Source organism: Musa acuminata, chromosome BXJ1-4, assembly GCF_036884655.1.
Source record: "Musa acuminata AAA Group cultivar baxijiao chromosome BXJ1-4, Cavendish_Baxijiao_AAA, whole genome shotgun sequence".
In the NCBI taxonomy this organism is placed as follows: domain Eukaryota; kingdom Viridiplantae; phylum Streptophyta; class Magnoliopsida; order Zingiberales; family Musaceae; genus Musa; species Musa acuminata.
In genome coordinates this window covers 25452959-25476462 of record NC_088330.1, presented here as the reverse complement: position 1 = coordinate 25476462, position 23504 = coordinate 25452959, and the positions used below count along the sequence as shown (strand labels likewise).

Sequence of the window (23504 nt, the reverse complement as noted above, 5' to 3'; positions counted from 1 at the left end):
TTACGCTTGGACGAAGAAAATAAATCGAGGATTAAAGTGACCTGTTGATATGCAACCTGACAGAACATAGCTCGCGAATAGCTTTTCTCCTCTGGTAGGCATCAATTATGAAACGAAAACGAAACAATACGCATATCCCATCTCTTCATAGTTGTATCCTACTTCATATTTATCTCTTCATAACACGACTTGAAAAGACTGCAGTTTCCAGGCTCCAATCACTGGGACCAAGTTTGCAAATCTTCATGTTGAAGAAAACAAGGCACAACTACAACCTGTTGCATCTTAAACCCAGCCATCGTGCAAGACTCCTCCAATGGTTGCAGCTTCGGGGCTCCAATCAATCACTGGGACCAGTTTTTCAAATCTTCATCTTGAAGAACAGAAGGTACAACTACAACCTGTTGCATCTTAAGCCCAGCCTTCGTGCAAGCCGCCTCCAGATTTTTTATTTGAGCAGGTCCTTCAGGGCAGAAAGCCACCACGGCTCCTCCACTACCTGTAAATTTACATGCAGCCCCGACACTCCGAGCTACCTCAACCATCTTGATGTTGAGAGAACCTAGAACATCGTCTCCGAACATTTGCCTGGGTCAGATCACAAAGATAAAGGCAAGGTCGTATTCCATTAGCAGCATTGAACGAAAAGATGTACAACCCCTAATAACCATCTTTCATAAACAAAGAACATTGAGATAGTCCAATCCTAACTAATGTGGATCTACATAACATATATTTCTAATTTTCTTTATTATATTCCCCTCTGGATAACTCCTTATGGAACAGTAAAGGTGAATCACTGCAAAGTATAATAGTACATGTCTGCAAGTAAGCATCCAGAGTTCAACAGGCCGATACATGAAGTGAGAGAGTGTGATGCAGGGATGACTAGACAATAATAGCTGTCCCGGAAATATGCAACAAAATAAAAAACTTTCAAGAAAAATCAATTTTAAGAATGCCCATTACTTAAACAGGTTTAATATATTTATGGTAATTGAGTATGCTACAAGATGTATCAACATTTTCATTAGTTCCTGTGAGGACCATCTCTCTCACCCTCTACTGCATTGATGTCATTGTATTGATTTTGTCCTAAGTTAGAAGTGGTTTACAAAGAAACTCTGAAACATTAAAGTCATGCTCATTAACGGTGAGAAGAATGATGGACTAGTGAAGGTCCAATTGGAGCAGCCTACTCAAACCATGAAAAATAACCTTCCCAGCTTGTCTCAAGCTTACAACTACAAAATTGACACGATAATTTGGAACCAAATGGGATCTGAAGTGAGCGAGACCTGTTATGGAGTGCATAGCCAAGTGTACTGCCAAAGAAGGCTATTTCAAGGCTTGAGATGCATGTTTGAAAAATTGATGAAGATTGGAAGGAAATATATGAGGACTCAAAATGAGAATTCCCCTGAATGTAGGATAAGTCTAGCAGATCTTAGGGATGTTCGTAGAAGAGATCCAGCAACCAATGTCCAATTTGTAAAGAAACAAAAGTGCGATCAACCTTGAAATCCTTCGAGAGCACAAAAAGCCAAAGACAGGAGAGTTGACAATTGCCATTTAAGCACAACGTAGCCACAGTCTATGTTTGATTAAGACTGACAATGCTGAAGCAGCCACCCTTCCACTTATTAGGGTATCCAACCCCAGAGCTCCGTTAAGGAGTTAAGTTCAACTAAGACTGAAAGAAAACTTGGAACAGTGTTTAACAAAAATACCATTAGCTCAAATGGGTTTTCTATTTAATTTTCTTCACACAAATTGATAGATTATTCTAGGTAGTACCTAAGAGGTATAACACTAATAATGATGAGTGACACAACAATTGATCCTAACGATGATGGAATGACCAGTTATTTAACCGGGAAAGTTTGGATTCATTCTCATAATTATTATAACAAACAAGCAAAAGAGTGTTTTAGTAGTACTGGAGGTGTTAATAACATATCTATAACATGGTCAGCCCTGAAGGCATCCTTGTTCATTTTCTCTAATTTATGTAATTAAATTAGTTTTAAGTCAGATTTTGATTGTCCGATGTGGATGGAGATTTGATGCCAATAGAAGTCCACTTCTGAGACTGTCTTGTTGCGATGATTTTGGATGAGAATGTTCGGGTTGAAACTTGCAAAACTATGGTGGGGGACGTGTCCAACAAAAACCCTCCGATGCTTATGTTAGTTTGGATTCAATTAAATACCGAATCAATAAGGCATAATTTGTATCATAATCTCTCAGATGACCGATGATACACTTGGGGGGAGGCTTTTTTATAGTGTGGAATACAATTATTGAGTCTGAGATCATGATTAATGCCAAGAATGGGTAAGCGCATCATCCAGTCATGAATGGGATCATGAAGTAATTCGTCAAACCTGAGGAATGCGGGGTAATGACTTACTGAGTCAGCTTTCCGTAGGTGTTGTGTGGCCAATTGTGTGAAGTTGAGTCGAACCCCTCGATAATGCAAAGGTGTCTTTGGCCTTATATGACTTGTTGGTTGAATTGGGTCGGGATGTGGGCCAGATGGTAGAGACATGTTAGCTGCATGAAGGTGACTAGGTGCTGACCAGATGAAGATGAAATGTTGACAACCGTCCATGTGTTATAATCCCTATATCAGGTTAGTAGCTTAGTACTACGATATATATTGTGTGGATGATTCTATTTCCCCATATATTAAAGTAGCAAAGTTAGGAGCTTTAATCCTAGAAAATATATATTGGTTGCTACCTTAAGTAGTAAATTTGACTTGAATGAGAACTTTCAGTTGTTCCTATTTAGTTTAGGGATAATTGATCATTTTTACCATTCATTGTTTCTTACAATTTTGTTCGTTTTGAGGAAATTTTGTCCCTTACATTCTTAGGCATACAATGTGCACTCAGTACATAGTTGCCAGTCAGAAAATTTAGAGGAAAGATTTGCAAGACAATATAGATCCATTAAGCAAACAAACCAATAATAAAGTCCTTATCATAGTCACATACCTTCGAAGATCAAAGTTGCGATTCATCAACATTGCAAGTTCTTTGAAATTCTTTTGGAGTAAAACTTCACGACCCTCTAGGGCTAGCTCTCCTACTTCTTCCATTGAAGATCTTATGAACTTGTCACCATCTAGCCACTTTTGGCGAACAGTGCTATGCACCTATATCACCAATTATAATTACAGTTCCATGATTACGTTGCAACAAATAAAAAATTAAATTGCTAGTTGTTAGCTTATTTAACATGATATGGCAGCTGCAACTTGAAAACTCTTGAACGCTACTTCATATAAGGCTCAGATGAGGAGATTGTAATATCACAGTTTTAAAATAATATTACCTAAAAGAAGGCAGAAAAGACAGCGAATGTAAGAATAATATAGCAAAAAACATGCTGAAGATCCAAGACTAGCCAATAATAGAAAAAAATGCAACCAACAAAATTTTGGTACCAGAAAATCAAACTGACATACATATTGTAATCAAGCAAGTCATTCCACCAAACTAAACTTCTTATGACATTTGGCTGGATTGATTTGGTACTGCTGTATAGTTTAGAAAGTGTCGGTACTGGTTGAAACTAATTGGATTAGCAGAGAGAGGGAGAGAGAAAAGTAAGAAGAGGAGGAAAAGGAGGCAGGAGTTGCGCCATGCGGCAAAAGAAATGGTGACATGGCAATGCAAATGTGTAGCAGAGGTGGAGCAATAATGTGTACCAGGGGAGAGATAGCGACATAGTGAAGGAATGAGTATTGAAGGAGGAGAAGCAGCAAAGCAAAGAAGATGGTGGCCCAACAGCGAAGGAGAAGGCAAAATGGAGTGGTTGAAGAACAGTAAAAAAAAAGAGAAGAAAAAGAATGAAAGGGGTATGGAGGTAGCAGTAGTGGGTAATAGGCTTATTGCTCTATATAGTTGGGTACCAATCAAGTTACTACTTGATAAATCTGATGTGATGAGATTACGAGATAATTAGCTTGGTTTTGGATCAGACTGGACAAAATTATCTGATCTGCATAACAACAAATCGTTGAACTGATAGAAACCGAAGTATTGATTGGTATAATAGAGATTTGGAAGTGAAATTCAGCTGTGTATAACTGGCATATTCACTAATCTTGTTATAATGTTGCTGAATGTACATTCAGCAACATTTAGCATTGCAGTTGTACCGCCAAAATACCACATCATGCTATAAAAGGAACAATTATTTACTGTAGACAACATTCTTTCATTTTTAAACTTCTATGGCTTCTCATTTGGAGGGTTCTCTCACCTAAAGTGGTTTACTTTGAGTGTGATGTTTCTTCTGCCTTGTGTTCAACTTTTCGACAAGGCAAAGTTGACAAGTTCACTTCTGAGTTGAAATTATTTGAGGTCATTTTAGTTATATGAAAAAAGAAAGACTGACAAGGTAAAGATGGTGACAAAGAACAAAATTATGAATTTTATTTGTTCTACTGGGGCCAATAATTTTCTGTTCATTAATCATAGATTTAAATATCATAACACACTAAACAAAAAATTCCACTATACATCTATATCATCTTATTTTGATAGAGATGCAAAATTGCAAAATATGATGGCTCCTTCAGTATATGCATATAATGGATAAGGTAACAAGTCAAAAACTGAAATTAATTATGCATTTTTTACTTTTATTTTTGTAAAGATCTCATCTAACGGAGAGCTGCTCCACTCACTTAAGATCTACTAGCAGCAGATATCAAGATAAACTACAATTAGCTTAGTGTGGGATTCAAAACATATTATACTGAACAAACCTTCCCAGAGTCACTTGGATTCTCAGCATATATTACATGGAGAGGAGGAAGAAGACCAATATCCATGGGAACGTACAAACCATGTCCCAGTTTATCCATATGTTCCTTGTTGAAGTCCTGCCAATTTAATTGTGAGAATAAAGTTCATTTGTCAATCGAATACGCAAAGACAAGCAGAGATCCAAAAAAGTGCACATATTAGGGCAGATAGGCAAAAAGTATAGAGAAATTGGTGTCACAATATGTGTACATGATAATAGGGAACCATTCTTTACATACATTAAATTTTTAAACGATTTTTATCTAACAAAAGTTCATAAATTTACTATACCATGTAGACAAGGCCTCCATAGACCTGCACAACCCGATCTTGAAGACCAGCAACTATTCCAAGTTCCTTTTCCGCACTAAGAATCAACTCAGGTCTGATGTCAACTTTTACAAGATGTCTAACTTTGAAGAAGTCAAGGAGGCAGTTAAGGGCAGCACAAACTATTGCACTTGAACCAGAAAGCCCAGTCTGTAAAGAAAACAAAACTTAAGATTAGAACCCAGTCCGAAAAAACATCAAAGCATAAAATCTAGCTGACGGTTAAATTTTTTTTGTCAGCTGATGATCATTAATTCTGTTACTACTAGAAAGATAATAGTGCATTTTTTTATGGAAGTAGGGTGCTATAAGGCTTACTAATAATATATCCAACTAAAGCTGCAAGTCAGACATTTTTCTATTTGCATAATGTCTTCAAGTGAATAAAATCACCCCTTTCCATATTCTAAGTAGCAATACTGAAACAATCTTCAAAAGAATTCTTAGTTCAAATTCTTTCACCAAGGTCTACCTTCCAGTAAGAGTATACAGCACATCATATGTAGGATGGATCAGTTTGCACTGTGATCCAGACTATAATTTTAAGATCCAGACTGCAGAGTTTGATCCTTATTACCATAAATTCCAAATAGTCATCATAAGAAACTAAAGTGCATATCCTCTATCAGATAAGTGACTTGAGAACAAGAAGCTCCCAGAAAGAACTGGCAATTCTTCCTACAAGGTTTTCAACTTTCAAAAGTCATAGTGGTTTTAACATTTTCCCAGGTCATAGCACGAGGTATTTTGCCCTTTAACATTGAATCTAAATTGAGTAGGACATGTTTACTCATCTAGTTTGTGCAAACTCCTTACTAATTTTTAATAGTTGTTCAAAGTTTACCTTTTTCAGACTTCCAACCAGGGTCTGCTGTACCGAACCATACCGCCCGGTACGGGCGGTATGTACCGGTCCGATAGGTTGTCGGTACGCGGACTGCCTGTTACTGGTCCGGGTGCACTGTAGCAGTGCTACAGTACTCGGCACACCTGGGTGTACCGCTCGGTATACCGTACCATATCGGTACTGAGCCCAGGTCGAAATACCGATACGGTACGGTATTGCGAACCTTGCTTCCAACAATTCATTCAAGCCACAATAAAGTTAAAGGAGAAAATTAGGGTCCGGTGCTAAAGACATTGGTTCAACTTTTGTGAAGAGTGGCAAACATAACATTGATCTTCACCTAAGCCAATAGGTGAATATTATAATTTATAATACCAATTTCTACCGAGCTAGTAATCTAAATCATGTATTAAACCACCTAGGTTCCAAACATGAATCAAACATAACACATGTCAGGAAATGAATCTGGTGGAAACCATCATATAATTGTCAGGCCATAGCCATCTGGAACTAGTTTATACAAGGCAGTCTTGCACTCAAAGAATCCTAATTTTTAATCTTGGTTCATTCTAAGTTTATTTTGTTGCATAAAAAAATGAATTTATTAGGTGATATGAACCAAGACCATGGTCATGTGGTACCAACCAGTACACCATCCTCTACTGGTTGGTTAAAAAACAATATAATTTAAATGAAGAAGAAATAATGTAACATACTACAGATTGCTATCAGCTACTTTTTCTTGATCCTACTCTTTCTCATCTTCTTATCTTCTTTTTGTCTTCCTTTCAAAACATCATGTTGCTCAATGATCAATGAACACAACAATTGTAGATATCAGGCAGGCTGCAACTTGCTATCATGCTTGCTTTTTGATGTTAACTGATTGGGTTAAGCTGTTTCAAAGCTGAATCATACAAGAGGTCAGAATATCACCTGATTTCTGGGCGGTTTTTCTGAAATCAAGAGGTAAATTATGTTTTTGAACCAAAACCGCTTATTCAGCAGGTATATAACAAACCAGGCAGTATAGCTGATTCCACTAACCACCCAATGATAAAACCAGTCAAATCAATAAAACCTGGTACCACTGTAGGCAGTAATGCAGCTTACTGCCTAGAGGTTGGACCAGTAAAAACGAGCCGGACCATATATCAGTATGACTAGAATTTTGATCATTGATAGGAACAATGCCAAACCTTGTAGGTTGCTTATGAACCAGGAGTTTAATAATCATGAGCTGATAATGCCTGAAAGTATACTAGTTCACAGAATATCAAATATATAATGTAAAATCAAGGTTCGTCATACCACAGCATACCGCTCAGTACGACGGTATGTACTGATCCGACAAGGGACCAGTATGGGCGATACATCAGTACATCTCCATGTACTATGTATCGGTACACTCGGTATGACTCGGTACAGCTCGATATGTACCGTACCAACAATTAATTGGTACACCGATATGGACCGGTAAGATGAACCATGTGTGTGTGTATATATATATATATATATATATACACCATCCGGTAACGGACCGTCCATGTACTAGTCAACTGACGGACCGATACGTACCGCCCGATACGGGCGGTATTATTCAAAACTACATATATATGTATGTATATATATATATTTATTTATTTATTTATTTATGTATATATATATATATATATATATATATATATATATATATATATATATACTGAGCGATATACCGAACAGTATACCGCTCGGTATACTATATCGTATCGTACCGAACGAATGTCGAAACGTCGATACAGTATTTCAAACCTTGGTTGTATGTATACCTAAGCAATGATTGTTGTACATCTCAAAACGGTACAAAATGGGTGGTATGTACTGGTACAGGCATGGGTCGGTACATGTATCACCCCTGTTTTGGGCAGCCCGATCTAGTTCGGTGAAAGTAATTAAAAAATAAAAAAAGCAACGGGGCCCATCCAACTCGACATTAAAATAAGAAAATAACTTAAAATAGAAATTAGGGCTTGCAAACATGAGCCCTCTTCTCACGTTCTTTGCTGCTGCCGCTGCTTCGTGACTGCTTCACCGCTGTTAACTCGACATTGCCACTGCATTCCTTCTTCTTCCTAAGTACGCTCCCACCTCTTCTCCTCTTCCTCTTCTTCCTTCTTCTTTCTCCTTGTCCATCGCTTCTTCTTCTTCCTCCTCTACCGCTTCCTCTTCTTCTTTCTTCCTTCTTCCCCCATCGCCCCTTCCTTTTCTCCATTTTTTCTTCCACTCTGAAACACTAGTATGTACTAGCATACCATATGTCGGTACACCGGTACATACCGGTCCAACAGATCTCCAAAACGAGTCCGGTACCCGAAACAACAATTCTTGTACACAAGAGTTGCATTGGTCAGTCCTTAAGAATTAAGCATACACCCCATCGCATTGATTGTTCTATTGATGGAGAGTTTTGCCAATAACTGGGATGATGCAGGATACGAGATGATCAACATGTATATTAAAAATTCTACATTCAAGTGTAAGAAGAAAAAGTGTTAGATGCTCCAATTCCTTGAAAAGTTCAATAGATTACCAAAATACAAAGCCATATAAACTAAGCAATTCCATATGTATGAACGGCCTACAAAATGTAAATTGGCCCCAAAACTTCACCTGACGAGGGATGTTTGTTTCATAAGACAGAGTGAAGTTTCCTCCTTTTAGCTCAATTTTATTGTCAGAGCAATAGTTGTAGAAAACCTTACAGATAGCCATCAGCAATCTCATCCCTCCATAGTAACCTTCACTTTGTAAACGACATACCTGAAATGAACATACCATCACGAGTCTGTATCCAGGTGAAAATTAGAAACAATATCTTCACAATGATATGATGCAAAAGGAGAGTTCTTACTCGACAAACTTGAGAAAAAATACAGTTTATTTTAACAAAAAATTATCCTTTGTTAAATTCAATTAGCAGTGGCGTAAACCAAGAATTAAGAAACTTGATTGATGGTAACGATCCTCATCATCCCCATTATCCAAATCTTTATACATGGCCTAGAAAAGGCTGGTCTCTGGAAATTGACATAAACCAAGATTTAACTATAGAAAGAATCTTGCATGAAAAGGACAAAAAGCCCCCGGTAAGAATCTTGTGGCAAGCGATTCCAAGAAACACAAGGAAAAAAAGCACCCGAAGCATCCTCTACAACTTCCAACATCATCACAGAGGCTCCGAGCAACCGAATCCTCCAGAGACATTGCACGTGCTATGAAATATAACATGTAAAGGTTATAGAAGTCAGATGCCACAACAGTCAAAAAAAAGTTCATTGAATTTATCTATACTTTTTAAGTTTGAGCGAATGAAAAAAAAAAGGTTCGTTAATAATCCATACTTCCATTTTCCGTTTTCGTTGACAAATTTGGTTATTGGTGAAAAAGATTCGCCAATACTGACCGCATAGTTGAAGAAAGAGGATCTTAATGATTGGCAAACAAAGAGGACGCGAATACAGATCTATAGATATAATAAGACCGAAAACACGAGATGAGGAAGAGAAGGAGTACAAGATGGTGGATCGAGGAAAAGGAAACGAGATCATGAGTGAGGTGCGGGCGGATGACGAGGTCGGCGGACGGCTCGAGGCGGACGTTGGCGCAGAAATTGCCGATCGAGAGGGAGATAGTGCGACCGTAGTAGACATCGCTAGGGTTCCCCAGGAGTCCGATGCGGGCGTACGCCTTGTGCTCGATGGTTGAGACGAAACCCTGGGCCGCCATGGTTTGCGCCAGAGAAACTACAGTCGTCGCCCTTCGGATCAATCCCGCCCAGCCGCCTGCCGATTATATATTTGCCACACCTGCCATGCACGTGGAATGATATAGATCGAGTCGTCAAAAAATCGAATGATAAAAAAAATCTTATTAAAAAATTTGAATCATACAGTGAGATGGGAGTTGACCAGAAAAAATTGGACTCTTAAAAGTCGTGACGACCACTGCCCCAGAAAAAATCTATAAATTTACCTAAAAATAACAATACGTGAAATTACAGAATCACGCCTACCGATCAAAGTTGACCTATTGATCCGAGTTTACCAGGGTTGACCACTCAACTACCTCTTCTCTACGGTAGCTGCCACGATCACACTGGCCGACCGACGACGGAGATCGACGACCGGACGTCGGAGACGAGGAGGAAGCAGTTATTGGTCAGATTTAGGCCAGAGAAGTGTGAGTTCTCTCTTTCACGACTTCCTCGCTTCATAGCTTTCTCCTCTCATCTTCTCTTATCACCTTTGACTATGGTCAACAAGCTAGTATAATAGTTGCTCCTTTCCTTTTATCTTCAAGATTTACTTGCACTCAATCAACTTGGGAAAGTTTATAGGTGCCATAAAAGTCAATCACGTTAATAATAACATGTATGACATAGTACGTATTTTTATTTTTTATTATTAGTATATTTTCGATATCGAGATAATCGGATAAATTTGTGTATTGTACACTCATCTATACGATGGAGCTGACTAATCTCATAGTTACTCATTATAGAATGAGTTTACTGATTAATTCGCTCACAGAATGCTAGATAACTAATGATATCTTATTATTAGGCAACGATTCCGTTGTCATAATAGTATATCTGGTCCTTAGACTTAGACACCAAGGATGTCTTGTATGAGTACTCCACTCTTTGATATCAAACTTATAGGTCTGGAAGTTTTAGATCTAGCACAATCAGTCATTAAGAGTGATAGCCAACCTTATGAGGACTATTTAAGTATCGATGAAGGATCATCTAATCTCGGTATCATGAAAGGAATATCTATGTGTTTTTACTCAGACAAATCTTTGGCCAAGATCATTTGGATTGAGAGAGAAAGAGACTCGAGCAAAAACCGTATTGGCCGAATAGCATCATACCCGGTATATAGTATCTAGGATATTGGATGAATGAGGGACTATATGTACATGGTAATTAAGGATAAACAGGTCCAATAAATTAGATTCTCCTGTATCGTTTGGAGACTGCAGCATAGTGACATAATATGTTCGTAAGTCAATGAGTTGAGTGAATTATTATTGAAGTAATAGTTCATTGAGCCAAAACGAGTTCTAACATATATGACTCACAGCCAGCTCGATATTGGGCCTAGATGGTCACACACATATGGTAGGTGTTGCGACGAGGTTCGAATATGAGATATCTGTTAAAGCCCCTATATTATTAGATATTCAATAAGCCCATGAATTATTGGATCATATGGACGAGATCCAATAAGAGCCAATGAGTGATTATTGGGTAAAGACCCACTAATCTAAAAGGCTTGGGTAGTTGGATAGAGATCCAATATCCGATAGAGCAAGATCTATTATGTTAAGTTGATAGGGGACATCTATAAATAGGAGGGAACCAAAGAGCCATAAGTTGGGTCTTCTTAGTTGTCTCTTCCTATTCTCCTCTCCCCTTCTCCTCCTTAGCTAATTAGTGTGGAGATTCGGGATTACTACTAAAGAGGAGGACAATTGACCTCATTCGTTCTCTCCCATAAATCTATAGGTTTTCAAGGATATACGATCTTCCTAGGTAACACATTTTTCTTATATGCGTATAGGTTTTTGCATACCAATCTTCGCACTATGATGAATCTTTTTGTGTAAATCTGAAATTTTTATTTTATATTCTTCTACTATGTTTGTGATGTCGCCCCTAGATTTTCCTATAGAGGCTTCGCCAATTCCCAAGTATATTTTTTCAATATCGATTGAAACTACTCTATCATTACTTAATACCACTTCTTTGAGTCTAGACTACGAAAAAGTTAGTTTTTTACACTTTGCGACTCCTTAGCAATAGCGAGTGCTTAGATGATGACATTCGTGTACTTTGGATTTAGATGTTGTGTGGTTGCTCCAGAGCAATGCTATAGGGTTTCTCCTCCTCATCTTATTATGGTTCTTCCTCTTTTTTATTTTCCAAAGATGTATGAGTGGTGGCAAGTTCTTCAAGGATAATTGATGATTTTAGAATCAAAACTCAGTATACAATCGAATCTATATCTTTTACAACCTCTTACTTATCCTTTCACAAAAGCACATATTCATAAAAAATAAGCATCATATTTTAAAACTTTTTACTCCTAATGGATAATCTAAAAAAATGCATCATTTTTTACCTAGGTTCTACTTTACCATCATTTACCCTTATATATACTTTATAATTAAAAAAATCTTAAATGTGAATAAGAGGTAGGGGATCCACTCCACTTTTCATCTAGGGTCTTAAACTCAATAGCAGATGATGACGATCTATTTGTTAAGTAGCATGCAGATGATGTTGCCTTGGCCCAAAATGACTTTAGAAGTTCAATGTTTGAGATCATGCAACGTCCCATGGTACGATTCATTCTCTATGTTACCCTATTCTGTTGTGGAGTGTGAAGTTATTCATGTCATTTCTTTGCACAATAATTATTAAATTCATCGTTGTAAAAGTGTATGATATTGTCGGTACCAAATACCCAAACATATCTCTCAATTTGTTTATTCATCATATTTTTAATATTTAAAATTTATTAAAAATATTACTCTTATGATTAACAAAATATACAGATAGATACCTTCATTGCAAAGTCATCAATATGATGAGCATATGGGGATCCTCGATGTAGTCAAGAATTCCTTTGTCTTAATATTTTTATTATAATTATCGACTTTGAAAATGATGAAAATCTCTATCGTCTCCTTTCTTCGTATGCTCGTCATCTCGTCATCTTCACCTTGACCTCGGGTAATATTTCGACTTACATATTTTCGATGATTACATAGACTCACTTCTCATAATTATGATTATTATTATTATTATTTTATTAGACAGCCTATAATTATTTAGTCTTTGGTCAATGTGCCCTTCCACCTTTTTTTCTTAAATTTTTATTTCGTACACATTGTTCCTCGATGATTTTTATTTGGATCTAATATAAACTTTATCGAGGGATTTTTATCATAATTTTTTACTTAATTAATTGGAACATGCAGTTGATAATATGGTGTCCAAGGTGGCTGAGGAAGATGCCTAAGTATCCACTCATATGAGAATAAAATTATAATAAGATGATGTGATAAGCAAGCTATTACGGAATTTTAAGTGACTTTCTATTTAACAACAAAAAAAAAAGTTCCTCATCAGCGCTAGACATTATTAATAGTTCGATAAATCCCCTATCAACTTTGTTCTTCTTCGATCTTTCATTAAAGATGAACAACGGTACCTACAAACAAAAACAAAAAACAAACAACACTTCTCTTTCGACACGCTCGTATCATTTTGAATTGATGAAAAGTTTTACCTTTTGCTCCATCGTATTTTCTCGTAATGAGATAAAGAGAACCGGAAATATTTGTTTTTATCGTCGATCGATCAAAACTCCTCACGCTTCCAGTGGATTGAATTATGTTAATACGATGAAATTGGGTCTAGAATTGCAACCTAATTCCTTTTTTTTTCTTGCAAATATATTTTGTAGCCAATTTAATTTGAGCCATTTGGTAAGATAGGCTATCTGTAATTTGTTTTTTGTTATCTATATAACTTAGATAGACAAATACTTCATCTTTCATTCGATTTTCTTACAAATGGTCAAAGCAAAGAAGGAATGAAGTTTGCATGTTTCAGTTTGTTGTTAATACGATCTATAATGCAAGGTTTTATCATCATCAATGAAGCAAGCAAAGCAGACCTTTTCGTAGCAAATCCTCTGTTGCCTGCGCTATTCTTCCTTCTCTTTTGGCTGTGAATATTAAATCCAACAAAACCCATTGCGACGGAAAGACGTCCATTAAAATAACGTCGACTTGGTTGGGAAGGCCATGAACTCCGAGGAAGTAACCGAGAAGGAGAGAAAGGAAGGTCAGAAACGACACTATGATTCAAACCGTGAGCTGCTGCCGCACCCGGACGCAACACACACCTACAACATATATTACTTGTACTTGCGGCTCCCACTATGTGGCGATCAAACCCCACCATCAATTGTCTTCTATTTCTGTCTTTCTCTGTCCCTCACTCGAGAAGATTCACCGAAAAGACGGCCCACAGGTCCTCGTCAGTGAAGAACTTGGCCTCCTCGTCCGCCGCCAGCTCCGCCTGCATTTCCCTCGACCAGTCACTGTCATCGCCCACTCCGCTGCAGCCCTGGGCCTGCTCGCAACTGTCATTGCCCACATAGCTGCTCTGCGAGGCCTCTGGTTCCGTCTCCGCTTCCCGATCGCCGTTCCTCGCGAACCTACCCTTGACTCGCGGCCGGCTGTCGGCAAACGTCTTCCTGCATGCGTACTGCAAGGAAACAAGTGAGTGTCACAAATTCGATTTTCCTCACAAATTACGTTGTCGTAATCGAGTAACGTGAAAAATAATATATAACGAAGAAATGGAACGGAACGGTGCTCACGGTGATCTTCTTGTGGAAATTCCTCTGGTTTCGCTTGCTCCGGTACCTTTCGATCCTCTCCTTCCTCTCCTGGCCGCTGTACCGCCCCACTCTCCCGACAATTTCGCGTCCTTCCTGGTTGTACTTCTCCCCTGAAGCCAGGACACCGCCCATCCCCTGTTTTGATCAAACTCGCGAAGGAGGATCAAAGTTCGTGTTTTGTTCGAGTAACGCACAGATTTTGTTCGCTCACCTGGATGTTCCCGGTGCTCAAGACGTGCCTCACTGGACCTGCATCCGAGTCGATGAAGTTGCGTGAGGTGGGGGGCGGGGACGACGAGGTGAGCAGCGTCAAAGGTGGCTGCTGCTGCCGGTGGTGATTCTGGAGAGAAGAGAGGAAGGGCAGCGGGTGGGAGTGAACGAAGCCGTGGTGGTGGTGGAGAGGAAGCGAGCGAGAGCTGCTACTTCTGGAGAGACAGTAATTAGACGGGGCGGAGGAGGAGTAGGGAGGAGATGGGGAGAGGAGAGGAGGGTGGGTGGGGGAATTCCCGTCGAAGTGGCCACGGGTGGTGGCGGCGTCGCTGGCATGCGACGCGGCGGGGCAGCAGCTCTGAGGCAAAAGGTCGAGGTCCACGAAGGAGGCAGAGGAGGAGGAGGAGGAGGAATGAAACATGGCTTGGCGGGGGGTGCATCTCGGGGTGTCCGAGGGCCGGGCTTTATCGTGATTTTGGGAGGACGAAGGCTCGGTGGTGTGGGGCCCGATGAACCAGGATCAAGAATGACGTGCACAAAAGGTTGACCACGCGGCAGTGGGAGCTGGACCGAGGCCAATTTTCGCTGGGGTAGATCAGAGTACATGTCGTTGCACGCCCACTCATCTACTTGTACATTGAAATAAATACACATCCGGATGGATGTCGCATGTCGGGGGTCCATAATAGCGGATCACCTGGAGCAGTCGCAAACTCCTTTAGATGCAGGCGTTTCTCCGTGTGTGCACACAGCCTTACGAATTAAAAATTGGTGTTACGGGTATAGACAGATTAATACAAAAAAAAAAAAAAAACAAGGAACAAAGAGAAATATAACGAGAATATTTAAAAGCAAATGGAAGCGACGCAAAAGACAAAAAGAGAGATCTATCTATCTAATGTTAACGATATCTGGGCTGTTCAATCCCTGACTTGATGACTTCGAATGGCTATTAAGACCAAAATTTAAGGTTGAGTCAATAAAAGCTTTGGCTATTAGACCCAAGGTAAGGTGCACCTTTGCATCATCTGCCAGAACATTTTAATTCACAGAACCAGAAAATAGCCACAAAAACACCATGTGCAAGATATTTCAACTTGTGTCGGCAATCTCTCTTCCCCCCGTCCGAGTATCTCAAAGAACAACATTTATAGACCGTGCTGCCAAGGCATCGACATATCATATGAATACACAAGTCTGCGAACCAGATGAGATGCATACATATCAAGGCTAGGTGTATATATCATGCATCCATTCTGAAAGCCATGAGTTAGTTCCAGATTTGATTAAGAAAAATGAATAAAAAAGGATTCAAATGCAACGGAAAGCAATCGGTGCTAGGATAGATCAAACTACTATTAAAAGAACAAACCAAACAAAGAAATGTGGATCATAGGATCAACAAAGAAAAGAACTATAGCAACAAATACATTCTGACATATTTGAGTGAAATAGAACTACTTTGATGCACAGGCATATTACACTTGATCGGAACACTACACTAATTTCAATGACTTGCTAATGAAAGAAGTGGGTAGGCAACCTGTCAAAATTTAAACCAACAGAAATCCTATGAAACCGGTGGATGATATCGCAGGCAACCGGTGTGACACCCAAACTGTTTCTGGATACAACAGCATGCGACTGATCCTAAAGATTATCTTATTATCATTATACGAAAAGATTGCAGAGTTAAAACAAGCCAATAATAAGACCAATCACCAAGTTCAGAATAGGTTACCTTATCCGCTGAAATATAAAGTGTCTGCACATCCATTAAGCACAAGGAGCTAATGTCGACTTTAATAGAAGGAAATAATTTAAGAGTCTGCTGACACTTTGCCCCATTGATATAGGTAACAACACAAAATACAAGACTACAGACTACATCAAGAGAGTACCATAAAAGTTTCATATTTGAATCTGTGTCCAACACAACTCTCTAATATAAAGTACCCAAATTTCTGGTGAGAAAATAAGAAGATTAAGGCAAAAAGGGTTTTCCCCACGAAATGTGTCAAGCTAGCTGGTAGATTGAAAGGCCTAACTTCTAAGAATTTTTAAATCAATTCTTCAACAAAAAATTAGAAAATAAAAAACACACCTAAGAATGCCGGAAAAAGCATACTTAGAATCTGAGCGAACCAATAGATTAGTATCGAACGAAGATCATCGGACTCATCTTCGATAAATTTAAATGAAGTACAACTTTGTTGACCAACAGTAATTGTTATCCTACTCTGCTTTGTTAATGTCTTCTGCTTGGTTCCGCAACATTTAGTACCGAAAAAGAAGAAGAATATGAAATTAGAAGGATGACATTACTATCAAGTGCACATACAATTCATGGACTTTTATGCCTTCTTCTCTCAGTGTCTACTAGTTAGTTCATAACCTTTGCATTTTTTTTTCTCCGAGGACATTCTGCTAAGCTTTGAAGAGAGTTGTTTACGATAAAAAATGAAAATTTATCAACAGATTCACAACAAAGAGAAGGAAAATCATACCAAAACTTCTATGCATCAGAAGAGACCAACAAATAAATAAATAAATTGCGTTCCACAATCTCATTTCCTTTTTTTTTTGACAATCACTTGCTCAACAAAAAGTTTGGCTAATCTTGGTCCTTTAGCTTGGAAATTTCCCTCTAGTAAAGAATTTTAAAAGTTCCCTCGTAACAAAGGTTAAAGAACAAAAATTTTCTTGTTCGGTTATATATACATGCCCTGTGGACAATAAGGATCACTACATATATATTTAGGATATAAAGAAAAAAGATTGCAAAATCAACAAACCATTATGCCAATGAATCAACAGAAAAAAACGTCAATTGAACTTCAGTATGAAAGGCATTAATAAATGGAAAAGCAAGTACACAGAAGAGTTTCAATAATCTTATTCTAGTCATATCATTGTTTGAGCTCAAATTTTCACCCATCAATTCTCCTGTAAGGATTTTACCATCCTCCTTCACCACAATCCCCATCAGTACTAAACAGATTATCCATGATGCATAAGAAAAGAGTAACCATTGAAAGAGATATTGTGGGCTTCAACAAATCTTTAACAACCACTTTTATTCCAAAGCATCAAAACATAATCATGTGTATAATATTCAAAAGAGAGGGAGCAACTAAGCCCCATGTCAGAAGACCAAGATGGATCCTTGCACCTTAGATTCAATAGAAAAGATATCTAAATTAGGAATCTGAATATTTTAAAGTGATCTAAATTGTCCAAAGACTAAGATGTGTCATAAGAACTCCTACCCTCTGCATCAACAAACTCTATATTCTTACAGTTCACTTACCTTAATCAATCTATCCCATAGCCCTCGTCAAGTAAATTAACCAAGCACTACAATATAGACTATCTTAAAAAACAAGAGTTATTTTATATTGTTCCTCTAAATATTTCTATTTAAAGAAATAACTATATGATAGAAAAGAACACACATGCGATTAGAAATTTAAAATTCCATCTAAATATTCTTGATTTGTCCATGCAATGCATACTATAAAGCCTCAAACATAGAAGACTTTATACTTAAGCTCCATGACAGATCAAGTCAAAGCAAAAGAGAGCGTTCAGAGATTATCAAAGTGCCAATCAAACCAAAATAGAGTACAATACATTATAACCTTTTTTTAATCCTATAGCAAGAATATGAAATCACTGTGAAGATCGCACCAGGAAGTTCCCACATAAGTTCACCTCCTTCTCAATGTCCATCAAAGCTCAAACTCTTCCTCACGGAGTGCCAATTCTGCAGCTTCTTCTTCTTCTTCATCGAGCACAAAGTACTGGTTCCTCTCTGCCGGCCGAAACATATTGAACATGAATATATAGAACAAAAGGCTCACAGTCTCCTCAGCTGCCACACTCACCCAGCGGTACTTGTACGATGCTATCGTCTTCAATGCATACACAACAATCCTCGTGAAGTACAGATATCCAATCACAATGATGTAAAACTGTCGGAAAAGTGTGAGCTTCTTGAGGTTCCTCGCAGCCTTCCCATCGGTCTTCGATGTCTCCCGCAGAGATCTGATGGACCAGATGATCGGAAACAGGACGGCGCAGCAGCAGATGATGTCGATGAGGAGGAACACCTGATTCCATGTGACCCAGTCCTTAATGAATGGCCCAGTCTCGCCGATCACGACGGAAGCAATGTTAGCTATTATCTGGAGCGGGATCACGATCATCAGCACCTTCTTCTCACGCTCTTGGAGGAAGGGCTTGAGGAAGGACCACCCGGTGCCAATGAGGACGATAACAGTGAACAGGAGAACGCCTTTCAGGAACTGGAAGAGGTAGAAGGGGACGTCCCACCCGTGCGGGGTGCCGGTCTTCCGGATGTAGTGCTGGTCTTCGGCGGCGAAGACGAGGTAGAGGGCCTTGGTGAGCAGAAGCCCGGACATCAGATGGTGGATCCGGTGTGCGGAGAGCCGGTCCTGGAACAGGGTGAGGTAGATCCACAGGCCGAGGAAGACGGCATAGGCGACCGCGAAAAAGGTGTAGAGAGAGGGCACGGGGGACTGGCCCACGGAAAGGTAGTCGGGCGAGCCGTCAGAGCGGGCGTTGTACATCTCGGTGCGGACCGACATGGAGACTGCGGCGGCATCAGAGGCGCAATTTGCGAAGTAGAGGCTGTACTCATCTGGCTGGGTGACATTGAAAGAGTGGTTATAAGCGCCGGCGGGCAGCGGAGGGGAGAGATCTCTGAAGTTGAAGAGGACGTGGACGTATGGGCTCATGAGGACACAGTCGGGGTACGAGCTAGGGTTAGGGTTCTGCTGCGAGTAGTAGGCGGCCTGGATGAGGCTCTCATCGGAGATGAGGAAGAATCCAAGGAGGGAAGGGTCGACTGTAGGGGCGGCCGCGGAGGATGAGGAAGAGGAGACGCCCGAGAGAGAAATTGAGACGGTGCCGCGCTGGTTGAACCCGAACTTCTCGAAGAGGATGATCTGGCGGGAGTCGCTGGAAATATCTAGGGTCTTGATCTCCGCCTTGGAAGGATAGATCAAAGCAAGGAGGAGGAGGAGGAAGTGGAACCGGAAAAAAGGAAGACGGAGGGATCCGGCCATGGCAACAAAAATTATACGTTCCGACGGGGAGTCGACGGCTGTCGATCGCGCGGACGATGGAGGAGGAGGCGGCGACGGATCAGGGGATGGTGAACGATGGCTCCGGCGCGGGTGGTCAAGATGGTGGTGGTGGGAGTCTCTGGGCGAGGTGGAAGACGGAGTTGAGGGGTCTTTGTGAGGTATGTTGTGACAGAGGAACAATTTAGAGAAAGAAACAGACGTCGGATCCGTGATGATGGTTTGTGGGTCTGTCGGTGAACAAAACAAACGCTGCAGGGGCGGTATAAAGGGGAGATATTTGAGGATAAATTACACTAGAAATGGAGGTTTGGCGTTGACCACAGCTGGTTTTCTACGGGGTCTGGGGGGCAGACGATCGCAGCCGTCAATATCTCAAGCAATGGTCAGAATCCCTCGGGGTCTGTTATTGAAGTCACGGTCGTGGGTTGGAATAGCAGCTCTTTACGTGCTATTCCACCGCGTTTGCCATTTCTTAAACACTAAAAATCGAGAGAAGGCTCTTTGCCATTTCTCACGAGGTTTGAAGTCAGAGAAAAAAATATTATTAACGTTTTAATCAATCCAACGTTATAAACGTAGGACTATTTAAGCTGAAAACATTGAGTTTCTTATGTGTTACCTGTATAAAGATGGAGATCGAAAAAATAATTTTAACTTTATCCTTTCATAATTCAAGGTATAAAAGTGTAGATGCGAATAGTCAAAAGAAGTTCTTTCCGTCTTTCTATATGTTAAAAGGTAAAATAGTACGAATGAAGTTTGCGATTGTTTTCTCGTTATAAATGATGAGAATGAAATCTACGATTCTTTTTTTATCATAAATAACAAGAAGAAAATTTGTGATTATCTTTTTTTATCATAAAAGATAAGAAAAGTGTTAATGTGCGGATGTCGTCGATCGATGGGGATATTCCGATTTGGTCTAATCCCAAAGACATAAAATCGTCCCGGAGGTCTTCGAGAGGGTATGTGGGGATGGTGGAAGAGTAGGAAGAGGATTTAGTTAGCATTGACCCAAGATGCTTCTTGTTCACTTGGAGCAGGATAAGTGTTGCTGCAAGGTACATCTATGCTCCCACCAAAGTCCTTGCACAAGCGATCAGCGTTAAGGGATATTTCCGACCCAACCCTTCCGATGGTAAAATTAGTAAAGTAATGGTCACAGTAATGACCTTGCCTTATATACTTAATCGATCGATGGAGGATGATCGATCACTCGTCCCCCCGGAACCCCCCACATCATCAGGGGGCTTATTTATGTCGATGAGACTTGGTGTTAGGCGCCCAAAGAGGAAAGCTGGGCCACATCGTCTATGATTAATGTTTCTTGCGATCAAGCATGCAAGTCTTTCCGAAATCATGGTTGAGAGCGATGGGTCGCTAACGATAGACGATCCAATCGAAGGGAAAATCAGGAGAAGGAGCATAGTTGTCGTGTATCGATGATTGACTCACGTGACCTTTTCAGGATCACGCTCCAATCGACGACCATGGGAGAGAGGTAGCGTAGGCTCTCAATGTCTTGTTAACCGGTTTAGATCCCCATCATCAAGGAAAATTCTCAAAGCGTTTAATAATAATATTTATGAAATAATCTAAGAATAGTATGATATTACTATAAATAAATTTGTAGGAAGAGTTGAAATATTTATAAAATTATCATCTTAAAATTACTTTCCTCATCTTATACACTAAATTTATTTTTCAAGAATACTAAGATAAAGATTATCCTAACCATCAGCGAAGATTCGTTGGATACGAATAGTAAGATAGTATGGAGTTTGTCGGACATGCATACTTTTAAATTTTCAATGGAGTGGGTAGCAATGAACCGAAGTTGGTCTCGTCATCTGCATTTTTCACAAAATGTTTTAGAGATCCAACCGTGATTAATTCACACAATCACCGCGTACTCTTTTCGAGAAGAAGAGACGAGATGAATTTTATCATCCCCTTGCCGGCATGAAAGGTACAGAAGAAAGTCAAAGACCAAGATGAGACACCAGAGTCGTCTTTCGAGAAAGGACGGAATTCTTCTTCCTTGGAGAAAGGAATCACACCAAAGTCTACGCAGAAGCAGCAAGGAAATCACAAGGCCTCCCCCGCCCTTCATGCCCACAGGGATTCCTCCCACATGGAGGCCTGGCTGTACTCGTCTAAGGAAGAAAAACCACCACGATACATGTAAGGACTGTAGTGTTCCTCGAAGCCAGCGGGAAATGGCCACGGTTTCACGGAGAGGATGGATATGAGGTTTTCATGCTGTGCCTGCATGGCCGCCAGCTCGGCCCGCACCCGTGCCAGTTGGGACTGCAGCCCCTCCGCTTGTCTCTGGAGCTGGTAGATGATTCCAGCGCTCCCGTACACGGGATCCCTGGCGCGCGCGTTGGCCTCGTACACCAGGCTGCTCGCAGCATCTGCTCTCTGGATCTCCGGAAGCTCCTGTAGTGTCATGATACAATCGATCGAATCATTAACCGGATTGGAATGGGCGTGTACGGCTAGAGTTGGACATGCTATCTAGCTCAAGAGGCGGAATGCACGAAAAGCTAACGAAGAGGATTAATTACTTGCAAGAATTTGATGATGTTGCTGGCGCCGAACACTCGATGTGCGGTGGTGAACTCGAGAGGTTCGGTGGGAGGAAAATAAGGCGCGAGCACGCAGCCACCGGAGCATCGCCGGCGGAGGATCTTGCAAGCTGCACAAGGGCTGTGGACGACGGGATGATGGATCGGCGGTTTGGGCAGAGGGGAGGTAGAAGGGAAAGGAGAGGAAGTCGAACGGCAGAAGGTGTTACTCGCGTCCATGGATAAGAGAAAGAGAATGGTGAGAGCGTCATGAACCAGTGAGAACATATAAAGGACAGGGAGGGAAACGAGAAGACAGGCTAATCCAAGTAATTTAGTGAGAAAGCTGACCTTAATTTAGTGGCCTCCCACATGGAAAATATTTTCTTTTCTGAAGTTTTCAGATGGAGTGAGTGTATCGATCTTTAAAATATGGTTACTAATTGACCCATGCAATTTCTACTCATCCTCTTAATGCTGGAAGAATCCCCTGCTGATTGGGTTAGACATTTCTGGTGCCAAGGAGTCAGCTGATGTACCTACTAGTTTTGACATTAATATGTCACCGGTCATAGAAAGGGAGGGAAGAATGCTTTGATTAATTAAAATTTGTTTGTTAGAACAATAAGCATCGAGCTCTATTTGCATTAATAAATAAAGCATATGGTTTTGCGACGGCGGAGGGCTGAGGCGTTTCCTAGTCCCTGTCAGAGGGAAGTGACTGCCGACCTAAACGCACAGGGTTTCGTCAAAATGTAGGTGAAGAGGCGGCTCGTTGTTTGGCACAGGAAAGCAACCGTTTATTTTCGCATGCACATACGAGAAAACAGGCTTCTTCTTCTTCTTCTTCTTCTTCTTCTTCTTGTCGCCGTGTGGACCTACCCATCCCCCCAAACTTCTTATCGCCATGCCATTTGACTTGCATCGATCGTAGGATCTCATTCTGGATGATTTCACATAATCCGTTCTGCGGAAACTACGAGACACGGGCGATAAGATATGTGTGTTTCGACACAAACTGAGGATTCCTTGGCGATTAAGTGTTCTGTCGCGTGTTTTGGTAATCCGCATGATGATGGATGGATGGTACCACGGAGTCCTCCTTTCCCAGGAAGGAACGGCCCACGCGGCATTTTAGGTTCACTTTCTTC

At 40.3% G+C, this 23504-nt stretch overlaps 4 protein-coding genes across 4 annotated transcripts; all 4 read right to left on the bottom strand.

Annotated features, from left to right (window-relative positions):
* Window positions 1-67: 67 nt before the first annotated feature.
* LOC135651091 (glucuronokinase 1-like) lies at window positions 68-9838 on the bottom strand. Its single transcript, XM_065170886.1, has 6 exons — window positions 9556-9838; window positions 8653-8802; window positions 5115-5303; window positions 4784-4900; window positions 3003-3163; window positions 68-588 (listed from the first exon to the last, which is right to left on the bottom strand). Exons 1-6 carry the CDS (start codon window positions 9766-9768, stop codon window positions 345-347), a joined length of 1074 nt encoding a protein of 357 aa, XP_065026958.1. The 5' UTR covers window positions 9769-9838; the 3' UTR covers window positions 68-344.
* Window positions 9839-13914: 4076 nt separating this feature from the next.
* Window positions 13915-15214, bottom strand: LOC135672478 (uncharacterized). The gene is made up of 3 exons (XM_065180955.1): window positions 14674-15214; window positions 14442-14597; window positions 13915-14326 (listed from the first exon to the last, which is right to left on the bottom strand). The coding sequence occupies exons 1-3, from the start codon at window positions 15091-15093 to the stop codon at window positions 14054-14056; spliced, it is 849 nt and encodes a 282-aa protein (XP_065037027.1). The 5' UTR covers window positions 15094-15214; the 3' UTR covers window positions 13915-14053.
* A 2975-nt stretch (window positions 15215-18189) lies between these two features.
* On the bottom strand, window positions 18190-19972 carry LOC103981837 (protein CANDIDATE G-PROTEIN COUPLED RECEPTOR 7). Its single transcript, XM_009398588.3, has one exon. The coding sequence runs from the start codon at window positions 19760-19762 to the stop codon at window positions 18404-18406; it is 1359 nt and encodes a 452-aa protein (XP_009396863.1). The 5' UTR covers window positions 19763-19972; the 3' UTR covers window positions 18190-18403.
* A 1755-nt stretch (window positions 19973-21727) lies between these two features.
* LOC103981838 (LOB domain-containing protein 1-like) lies at window positions 21728-22668 on the bottom strand. The gene is made up of 2 exons (XM_009398589.3): window positions 22354-22668; window positions 21728-22225 (listed from the first exon to the last, which is right to left on the bottom strand). The coding sequence occupies exons 1-2, from the start codon at window positions 22639-22641 to the stop codon at window positions 21893-21895; spliced, it is 621 nt and encodes a 206-aa protein (XP_009396864.2). The 5' UTR covers window positions 22642-22668; the 3' UTR covers window positions 21728-21892.
* Between the last annotated feature and the right edge of the window lie 836 nt (window positions 22669-23504).